Genomic DNA, 10,788 nt, shown 5'->3' with positions numbered 1-10,788 from the left:
TTCCCCTTCTCGTAATCAGGTTAGTAAACCTGTATGTCATTTATGCAATGCTCCTGCATAGGAATAGGGAGGGAAGACGTGACCAAGAGGTTCACGCAGATGAGACAGTAAATCTCTTCTGGAAAAGTCTGTATGGTTATGTGCAAAAAGACAAGAGTATCTCTTCTAAACAGCAATGGGACAAATGGTGGAAATGGACGTCGGACGTAACCCCCCCCCCTCGATTATCTGATGTGCCTTGTAATCCCCCACCCCCGAGTTACAGTACTACCTGCATATACTTCATAACCTTGTGGGTTTCCAAATCCTTGTGTGTAAATCTTTGTAGATATATCATGTACAAACAACCACTTTGTATATAATTGTGCTTTGGCAACGTACTGTATGCTTTGGTAGTTTGTTGGTTCAATAACAAATCTTGTCCTATTAAAAAAATATATCTTGTCCTATCTTGGAGATGCTCCCAGGGAGGGAACTTGGAACTTTTTGATGCTCTTCCCAGAACAGCTCCATCCAGTGTCGCTCTTTGGACTGGAATTCCAAGTGGAGGTCCAATCCCCTGCTGGCCCAGGGGGCCTTCAAATGCTGAGCGGTCCACTAATTTAAGTGGCAGGATTGTCCATGCAAAATGTGGTATCTCTCTGCAAGTCAGTGGGAAGTATCTTATTCAGAATCTCATCTAAAGAGAGAGAGAGAGAGTTTCCAGCTTTCCCTGAGCATGTTCTGGTGTAAAAAAAATGCATTGCAGCTTATCTATTGGCAGGGGCAGTAAGGGGCCCCGCAAAAGGCCTTTAGGCTCCAAAATTACCCAGGTGCACCTCTGGCTCCATTCCCTAAGGGAATATTTTCCAGAGCTCACACACTTAGTCTCCCATTCATATGCAACCAGTGTGGACCCTGCTTAGCAAAGGGGATAAGCCATGCTTCCTACCATTATGGATGCACTGTCATGATTTGTGAAGTCACCCATTGGCTGTTAGCATCAAAAGGGCACTAGCTTAGCAACCTTCCAAAGTGGTGAAGATTACATCTTCTTCATCCAGATGAGAACATCAGAAGAACTTAAGAATATTGTGCCCTTTTCCCCAGTTGCCACTGAAAGCAGGAATGAAAAGGGACAGATTGGAATGCAAGCAGTGGCCAGCAGGTGGCACTGTGGCAATTGAGCAAGGTTCCTCCTCAGCGTGCAGACAGGGAGTAAGGCTGTGCTAAGAGTGAGTACCGAAGACTCCAGCGTTGGGTATATGGTGAGTAAGATTGTGGTGGAAACTTGGGAAGTTTTCAGCATTCTGCAATTTGTTGCTGTCTGGAAAAGCCCAGGCAGAACCCATAATATGCATGCAACCCATATTATGGGTTGCATGCCACATACAGCATTTGCTGAAGCCCAGGAGCCATGCATGAGGAATGGCCAGAGAAAAGAGACTGGATTATCTTTGTTTTACAAAGACCTGTGCTCAAAATAGCATCACACAGCCACATAATTTCCTGATTTGCCTGTCTGTTTGGGGGCTGTGGGCGGAGACAGTGGCCGCAGTACCAAGGTGGGGGTATGTGTGCCTCATTAGCAACTCATGCAGACCAGGGAATTTCCCCACTTTTGCCATCCTCAAGTGGTTTTTGATCCTGCCACATGGAACAGGAATCCCAACCGGCTATAAAAATGATTTTCCTTTGGAAATGCAACTCAGAGGTAGCGAAATTGAACAGGAAGGCATTGGCTCTGAAGTTCTTTTCTCAGGAGACCAGCCAGAACCGCTCCAAAGCATGGTAAGAAATCCTTCTCCTTCTGCTGACAGCTTCAGGGCAGGAATTTTGTTCCAACTGGGGCAAAAAGAAGCCCAGTAGCTTTTTTTGCTGAGACATCCTTCTCCCTCTGGAAAAGTTGCCAGAGATTACAGCAGGCCCTGGCTAGTTCTAGATGCATTTGACATTGGCAGAATCTGAGGAGCTGGATATATGAAAGTGCCCTTATTTCGATGAGCACTGGAGAGAAAAATCTGATGCAAAACGCATGGAACGTGCTAATCCTAGTAGGTTGTCTTGTGGTGTTTCAGGGCAGGTGATATAGAAGGATCCCGTTACTAACTGTTCAAGACAGTTCATCGGATGCTGAACCACAGGTATTTTTTGCAGCAATTTAAAGTAAAGGGTTATGATCCAACTGAGATTACACTTCTTCTTTTTTAAGTGGATTTTAGCAGAACAGACTAAAGCAGGGGCTTGACTTTCCCACTGATCTTAGTGAGACTCCCAGTTGTTTAACTTTGCCGGGATTTTGACCTAGCAATGCATAGTCCCATTGGAATCAGTGGCACTCCATCTGTGTAACAGTGTGCTGGAGTGCACAATTTTGGTTGGAGTTTGTAAATCTCAAATACCATGTTAAGGAACAGGGTTAGTACAGGGAGATAGATGCATATTTTTTTAAAAAGTATTACTTTATCCAAGATCCTTTTAAAATAAGGATTTAAAATAAAGATCCTTTATTTTAAGATGTTCCCCCCTCCTTTGTGTGAGTGTGTGTTTCTATTAAAAAGAATCCCTTTTTAGCTGAGATGAGTAATTTATCAAATTAAAACACCCGGTCCCTACATTTGTTGTTCAATCACAGAAAAAGATTATTGTACAGCACAGAAAGCAACAGATATGGGCAGATTGCAGCCCAAAGTCCATTTCAGTCCCACTGATTTCAGTAAAAGGATGTGCTTAATCATAAGCACATAACTGTAAGGAGTAAAGTCTGTTTGATGTGGTACTGAGGATGGGTATTTTGTGAATTATTGATCTGAAGATGCGAGGAGTCGCCTTAATTGTGATGTATTAAGATTTTAAGAGTGTTTCAGACAGAGGTGCTCAGTCGCAGAGCACCTGGAGTTCACACAGATCTCTGGTTCAGTCTCTGGTAGAACCGGCAGCCAGGGCTGAGAAAGAGCCCTGGCTGAAACCCTGAAGACCTGCTGCCGGCCAGGGCTGGGTTAGACCCAGTGCGTCTGACTGGAGATCAGACGCTTCCCTATGATCAGACCCAAGTCTACTCCATAGGCGGGTTCACACCATTCTAATTAGGAGAGGAGGCACGTCCTACCCAAGTTCGGGAGGTGTGTGCACTCCCTTTTCCCGACGGCCTGTGAGTTAAAAGAAAGGTGAGAGTGGGGAAGACATGACTGTGTGGTCATTAAAGGGCTGGGTGCCCTGCAGGGTAGGACAGAGCCCTCCGACCCCGGCCCTTGCTTAAAGGTGAAGTGTGCTGTTGTGTGGGTGTTGACTCCTGGCGACCACAGAGCCCTGTGGTTGTCTTGGGTAGGCTACAGGAGGGGATGACCATGGCCATCTCCCGCGCAGTATGAGAGGATACCTTTCAGCATCTTCCTAGATCGCTGCTGCCTGACAGAGGTGTTTCCCATAGTCTGGGCCACAGACCACCGGGGATTCGAACCAGCAGCCTCTTGGTCCCAGGTTCAATCCTGGCCTTTCCGTTTCCCAACCTTTCTTGACCCACAGGATACTCTGCGGTTGGAGTAACGATATTATGCCAGATTTCACTTTGCCTGAGGAAACAAGCTCCTGTTTCATTCTCCCCAGCAGCTGCTGCTAGAACTTTTCTTTTTCAAACCAATACGCTTCTGGTGCTTGGGAAACCGTTTTGACGTTTTCACAAATGGGTCGATTTTCACAATCGGTGCACATGGAGCTTGTTTTTCCTTTTTTCCTCCTTTTCTTCTGATTTTCGTTAACCCAAGTTTTACTCCCAAGGAGCAACTGCCGTCCGCAAAAGGAAATAAAATCCACCTAGGAAGAGCTTTCTTTTCCATTCACGGAAGCTTCGTTTCCCCATTCTCTACAGAGCGGGAGTCCAGAGAAGTCCGAGGAAATGATGTGCCCGTGGCAGCTACTTTTCAAGTCCCAAAGCAGAAAGAACAGGTCCCAGGAAAGGAAGGATATAAACAATGACATGGAAAAGGCAACTGCAGATCTTGCCAGGTAAACCGACTCACGTTCTTCTTTCCCCCATAGGAACCTAGGAGCTGCCATATACTGAGTCAGACCCTTGGTCCACCTAGCTCAGTATTGTCTACCCAGACTGGCAGTGGCTTCTCCAAGGTGGCAGGCAGTAGTCTCTCTCCCAGCCCTATCTCATTGGAGATGCTGCCAGGGAGGGAACTGGGAACCTTCATCTCTTCCCAGAGCAGCTCCATCCCTGGAGGGGAATCTCTTCCAGTGCTCACACTTCTAGTCTCCCTTTCATATGCAACCAGGGCAGACCCTGCTTAGCTAAGGGGACAAGTCATGCTTGCGACCACAAGACCAGCTTTCCTCTCCTAAAAAGATCTCAAGTACAGAGCCAGGAAAGATCTTAGGGAACATAGGAAGCTGCCATATACGGAGTCAGACCCTTGGTCCTTCTAGCTCCGTATTGTCTTCACAGACTGGCAGCGGCTTCTCCCAGGTTGCAGGCAGGAGTCTCTCTCAGCCCTGTCTTGGAGATGCTGCCAGGGAGGGAACTGGGAACCTTCATCTCTTCCCAGAGTGGCTCCATCCCCTCAGGGGAATATCTTACAGTAATGCTCACACATCAAGTTTCACCGGAGCTCGGAGTTACCCAAAGGAACTGATTGCCAGGAGAATTAAGTCAGTCAAAAGGGTGGGCTTCATCGCACGACACAAAGGTGAATGGCCTTGAAAGGGGAACAGACCGACTCATGACCACTCAGCAGTCGTTGCCCACCCCCCCGCAATGACTAAATGGAGCTTCTAAGTCTAGGGGCAGTGTACCTATGAAGAGAAGACAACCAATAGAGGAAGGCTATTATTACCTTTGCGCCAGTTCCTGTTGGGAATCAAATTCTGGTCGGGTCTGATGTGAGAGGGTTCTTCTTATGTTCTTAACTGCATATCCTTCCTTCCTTCTTTATAAATAGAAATCAATGACGGGGGGGGGGAGCTCAGGGAATGGGAAGTTCCAGCTGTTCCTTCAGATCACACTAGAAACAGCCACACAAGATACGAAGATGCATCTTGTCTTTGGCTAGTGTGCCAAAGCGCTAAATATTTGCCACTAAATGTGACGTGGAACTCTGTGCCACAATAGATCTGCTTTCCTGTTAGAACCTTTGTTCATTCATTTAAAATATTTATATACTGCCATTCTCCATAAATGAATTCATGGAACCTGACAACAAAGTCTATTTTAAAAAAACCCAGTAAAACACAACCTCTAACATAGAGAAATGCAGCATAAGGCATTCTCTGAAACACGGCAGTCACAGAAAAATGTATAGAGGAGACTCTAGAGTCTATAGGGTTGAGGAGAGGCCGGCTGCTGGAATTTTAAAAAAGTCTTCAACTTTTATTTGAAATTAGGGAGGGAGAGAGCAAGCCTAAGATCAAGGGGCAGGGAGTTCCAGAGAGCCAGGGCCACCACTGAGAAGGCTTGCCCTTGTGTTTTTAGACCTGGTCTAGCAGGTGCAGCAGGGTTTTGCCATGCTTGCAACGCCTGTTTGATTAGGCAGCAGCTTCACTGTTTCTCTGGAATTGCCTGGAAGCACATGGTGTCATGCTTAGAGTGCTGGACTAGGACCGGGGAGACCCGAGTTCCAGTCCCCGTTCAGCCATGAAACTTACTCGGTGATTCTGGGCCAGCCACTCCTTCTTTCTCAGCCTAGCCAGGGGCGTAACTACAATAGGGCAAGGGGAGACAGTTGTCTGGGGGCCCATTGCCTTGGGCCCCCCTCCCAGAGGCAAGTCACATGACTGACTCCTCCAGCTGTGCACCCACCCGGGCTTCCTTCAGTTGTCTTCATCCTCCGAAATGGATGTGTTAAGACCTGGAGCTACCAGAACAGCATGTCTTTCTCTAGTCCCATGAAATGACTTGCATTGTCCACGATTTACAAAACCTTTAAAAAAATAATTTAGTATGATGTTCTATTGTGGCACATCGGTTTTTATACACACACACACACACACACACACACCTGTGCTTTTTGTTACCACTATTCAGCCTCATTTAAGATTTCCTTATTTCATGAGCTGAGCTTCAGTGAGGGGGGGCCCATTTTAAAATCTTGTCTCTGGGCCCACTCCAACCTTGCTACACCCCTGAGCCTAGCCTACCTCACAGGGTTGTTGTGAGAGTAAACACAACCATGTATACCACTCTGAGGAAGCGCGGGATATAAATGTAAAAATAAAGAAATAATACTGCCACTTTGTCCATTGACACCCTTCTTCATAGCCAAGACCCCTCTATAATGTTTACTCAGAAGTAAGCCCCTCTTAGCAAAGTTCGCTTGCAACTTTGACTCCTGCCTCTCATTTCTTCTTGGAGTCTCTTATTGTAGAGCCCAGCTCTGGAAACATTCCTGAATGGCCGCTTCTCTTCTGTCTCCAGCCTTGATGGCATTGCAGAATGCCACCAAATTACATGCAGAGGTTTTTCGGTTTCTTGATTGCCGCTAGAACTCTGTGTCTGCTGCGATGATAAGAAGCATCTCCCAGATAAAGCAGCAGAACTGATGTGCAGTTTGGCACAGGAGCATGACTTAATTGACTGGTCTTTGAATTGGGTTGTTTTGGCCTTGAGTACTGTTGTGCGTTTTTTAACTACAACAATATAATAATGTGTTTTGAAAACAAGTTCTGCCTGGAGCTTGACTGGGAGCCAAGTTTGTGCAAACCTTGAGCTGAGGTTGCTACAGAATGCAAGATCATTCTGGATCTTGGAGAGCTGGGCTTATGGTAGCAAGCATGAATTGTCCTCTTTGCTAAGCAGGGTCCAACCTGGTTTGCATTTGAATGGGAGACTACATGTGATGTGAGCACTGAAAGATCTTCCCCTGAGGAGATAATGGGGCCGCTCTGGGAAGAGCCCCTGCCTGCTTGCATGCAGAAGGTTCCCAGTTCCCTCCCTGGCAGCATCTCCAACGAGATAGGGCTGGGAGAGAGACTCCTGCCTGCACCCTTGGAGAAGCCGCTGCCAGTCTGTGAAGACAATACTGAGATAGGTGGACCAAGGGTCTGACTCGGTATAAGGCAGTTTCCTATGTTCCTATCGAAACAGTGGTCGCCGAAATTTTCCTCTCCTTTTCCCTGGCCGGAATCAAAATGAAATGGAAAAATGGGTCCAGATGTCACTTTGCAGGAAACGGAGAAAACTCTGAGTTTGTTTTCTTTCATACGCTGTTGGCCGGCAGCGCTTTGAAAATACCACCCACTTAATTCCCTGAAGCAAGTGCGTCTCTGGCGTGACTTTCCGTGCCTTTGTTTCCATTCGATAACCGGCTGGCTACTGGGCTCTATCTAAAGCAGCCTGGTGTTGCCGCCTCTTTGTTTGGCTGACTGGGTGGGTCTCAGACCTCTGCCTCTGCATCACCAGAAACACCCCCAGGACCTGCCATTTAACGAGAGGCCAGAGAGCCCGTCTCCTGTTTCCAAAGTGGTGTGTGCATCCGTTTGGTCTTGGCGGCATCCTCCCCGTTCCCAGGGGTGCTGCTGAGGGTTTCCAGGGACATCCGCGCTGCTTTGCTTTGGCTTCCTAAGGAGGAGAGAGCATGAGAACAGCCCGGCTGGATCAGGCCCAAGAAGGCCCATCTAGTCCAGAGCCCTGTACCCCACAGTGGCCCACCTGATGCCTCCGGGAAGGCCCCAGGCAAAAGATGATGGAGGCATCTGCCCTGGGATTCAGAGGCATCCTTTAGCCATCAGAATTAGTAGCCACCGGGGTGGGGTGGGGGGGTGCCCAGCCTGTGGCACTGAACGACAGTTGCTGAACTACAACTCCCACAATCCCCAGCTACCATTTATTGTGGCTGGGGATTGTGGGAGTTGTAGTTGACGCACTTGCTTCAGGGAATTAAGTGGGTGGTATTTTCAAAGCGCTGCCGGCCAACAGACTCCTGCCTGCAAACCTGGAGAAGCCGCTGCCAGCCTGGGTAGACACTACTGAGCGAGATGGACCCAGGGTCTGAATAGGTAAAGGGCAGCTTCGTATGTTCCTATGCATCTGGAACCTCTGGAAACTTAAGTTGTTCCTGTAATATTGACTTTATTTATAAATATGGATGTTGGGGTCCCCAGCAACCTGCATCCAGGTGTCTCTTAGATGCAATCCTGGAGGTCTCAATGGCTGAATCCTGTGAAAAATATTGGGAAATGCTAGCTGAGCACCTGCTTTGCATGCAGAAACTCTCAGGTTCAGGCCCGGGCAGCATCCACGTAGGACTGGGGAAGACCCATCTGAAACCCTGCAGAACTGCTGCCAGTCAGTGTACAATGTTGAGCTAGATGGATCAAGGCTCTGACTCAGGATAAGGCAGCTCACTATGAGAATAACAATCCTAACCGAACCCATGAGCTGCGTCCTGCAGAGAGAGGAGGGCTGATAAACACGATGGTGCCCCATCACACAATTCTGATCATCATATTTACATATTTATGACATTTATCTTCCACCCGTCTTCCAAGGAGTTCAGTGGTATACCAGTCCCTACCCACGCTGACACTTCACCTCACAACAACTCTGTGAGGTAGGCCAGGTTCAATGCTGTGTTTTGGTCAGGGTGGATTCATACAGCCGTCCTTTTCCTCCCATGGTCAGATGAAAGGTGAGGGGCGGGGGGTGCTTCCTAAAAACACAGCTGATGTTTTCTCATCTCTCTGTGAAGCAAGTGCTGATTTCATGCCTCAGTGTTGCATGCTTAGCTGAGCCCCAAACGCCTCATAGAAGCATTTTTGCCATAAAAACCGAATCGTCCGTCTTCTTCTCTAGCTCGGCAAAGCAGGAGAGTGCCTTGCCATTAAATGGCCTAAGCAAGACGCAGGATGAACTGATGCACGCTGTCCCTGCAAAAGAAGTGAGTCTGAATTTGCATGCAGAAGGTTCCAAATTCCCTCCCTGGCATCTCCAAGATAGAGCTGAGAGAGAGACTCCTGCCTGCAACCTTGGAGAAGCCGCTGCCAGTCTGGGTAGATGGACCAAGGGTCTGACTTGGTATATGGCAGCTGCCTGTGTTCCTATGTTCCTAACTTTAATTTTCCCTTTCCAAACCTTCCCTTTTTCCCCACACAGTGCCACCTAGTGGCCCTGAACTATATACAACCATTACCCTTTCTAAGGTTGGATTACCTTCCAAAACTATTCCACCACCACCACCCCGCCCCCAGCCATTTAAACGAAAATACAAAATAATTGTAAAGTCCTGTGAAGCCAGAATAGATTACCTGAAACCTCAGCTTTCTGTCGGGGATTATTCTGCCCTATAAAGTGAAGTAAAGTTGCACCGTCGAGTCAGTGTTGACTCGTGGCCCCCACAGAGCCCTGTGGTTGTCTTTGGTAGAATACAGGAGGGGTTGACCATTGCTATCTTCCGTGCAGTATGAGATGATGCCTTTCAGCATCTTCCTATATTGCTGCTGCTGGGAAACATATTAGTGGGGATTTGAACCGGTGACCTCTTGCTCCCTAGACAAGTTATTTCCCCACTGCTGCCCTATAGACAGCTACTAAGCCTGAATGTGCTGTTTATTGGTGACAAAGCAAAGGCAGATGGAATAGGAAAAAGAAAGTAACCATCAGAACAATCTAAAGGGTGGTGTCTTTCGCTCCCTTCCTGTGGAGTTAACAAAGAGCCTGGACACCCTGTTGAGCCCAAACAGAAATTAACTTTAATCTTCCCTTTCCAAACCTTCCCTTCTTCTGCACACAGGGCCACCTAGTGGCCCTGAATGATATACAACTCTTAGCACACTTTCGGTCCATTAGATCAAGGGTTCTCAAACTTGGGTCCCCCAAAGGCCTTTGTGGCTGTGCCTATGATCGGAGGCCCAACTTTGAGAATGCCTGCATTGGATTTTAAGGACTTAGAAATCAGTCAATTAATCAACTAGCATTTCTGCAATGGGATGGCTTTGAGTTTATGCCTTGGTGAAGCTGACCCACCCAATCTCCTTCACACAAGAGAAAAATAATGTGGTGGGTTCAGTTACGACCCTCACTGAGGGACCGTAGACAATATTTGCCTACCTTATGGGATAGTTGTGAAAATAAAAGTAAGAGAACCCTCCCCATGTGTCAGCCTGAGATCTCTGGAGGAAGGCCAAGGAGAATGGGATAAAATGCCAACCACTGAATCAATCCATAACATGTTTCCCCCCCCCCTTCTCTCTTTTGCTCAGATTGATCCTGCCCAAAATGGCGCCCAGCAGATTTCCCGATGCCCAAGACATCTACAGATTAAAAACTGGGAACACGGAACAAGCCTTCAAGATACGTTGCACAGTCAAGGAAAAGAAGTAAGAGGAGAGAGCCGGGGTTCCCATCTGGTGGTCCTTCAGATGCTGTGGAAGCGCAACTCCCATCATCCCCAGTCACAATCCATTGTAGCTGGGGATGATGGGAATTGTAGTTCAACAACCTCTGGAGCGTCACCGGTTGGGAACACCTGGGGCAGAGGAGGGTAGGAATCTACAGTCCCTAATTCTGGTGCCGAACCGGCTCCAGCCTCATGCCCGATTCTGCCCATGGCTGATGCTATTTGTCAATTTGGGGGATGCTTAGCTCCCTGCCTCTTTGCTTCGTGTATCTCAGGTGCTCAACTGCAGGACCAAAGTGTGCCGAGGGTCTCTCATGAAGCCGGAAGGTTTGGTCAAAGGTCCCCGAGATGGACCCACCCCCAGAGAGGAGTTACTACCTCAAGCAAGAGAGTTCATCAACCTGTACTACAGTTCCTTTAAAAAGTGAGCTGATTTTCCACACTTCCTACTCCTGCTAATATTTATATACTGATT

General features: G+C 47.8%; 1 protein-coding gene across 2 annotated transcripts in view; it reads left to right on the top strand.

Moving 5' to 3' along the window:
• Positions 1-1,692: 1,692 nt before the first annotated feature.
• Positions 1,693-10,788, top strand: part of LOC128336087 (nitric oxide synthase, inducible-like) — a 35,430-nt gene continuing 26,334 nt past the window's right edge. The window contains exons 1-5 of one of the 2 annotated variants that reach the window (XM_053275256.1): positions 1,693-1,770; positions 3,848-3,984; positions 8,771-8,855; positions 10,177-10,293; positions 10,589-10,737. In XM_053275256.1, the coding sequence (XP_053131231.1) occupies positions 1,768-1,770; positions 3,848-3,984; positions 8,771-8,855; positions 10,177-10,293; positions 10,589-10,737 (491 nt within the window). In that variant the 5' untranslated portion in view covers positions 1,693-1,767. Of the gene's footprint in view, positions 1,771-2,045; positions 2,124-3,847; positions 3,985-8,770; positions 8,856-10,176; positions 10,294-10,588; positions 10,738-10,788 lie in introns of those variants that run through there. The other variant, XM_053275257.1, reaches the window with a different exon arrangement.

Source organism: Hemicordylus capensis, chromosome 12 (assembly GCF_027244095.1).
Source record: "Hemicordylus capensis ecotype Gifberg chromosome 12, rHemCap1.1.pri, whole genome shotgun sequence".
Lineage (NCBI taxonomy): Eukaryota > Metazoa > Chordata > Lepidosauria > Squamata > Cordylidae > Hemicordylus > Hemicordylus capensis.
This window is presented reverse-complemented; position numbering and strand designations above follow the sequence as displayed.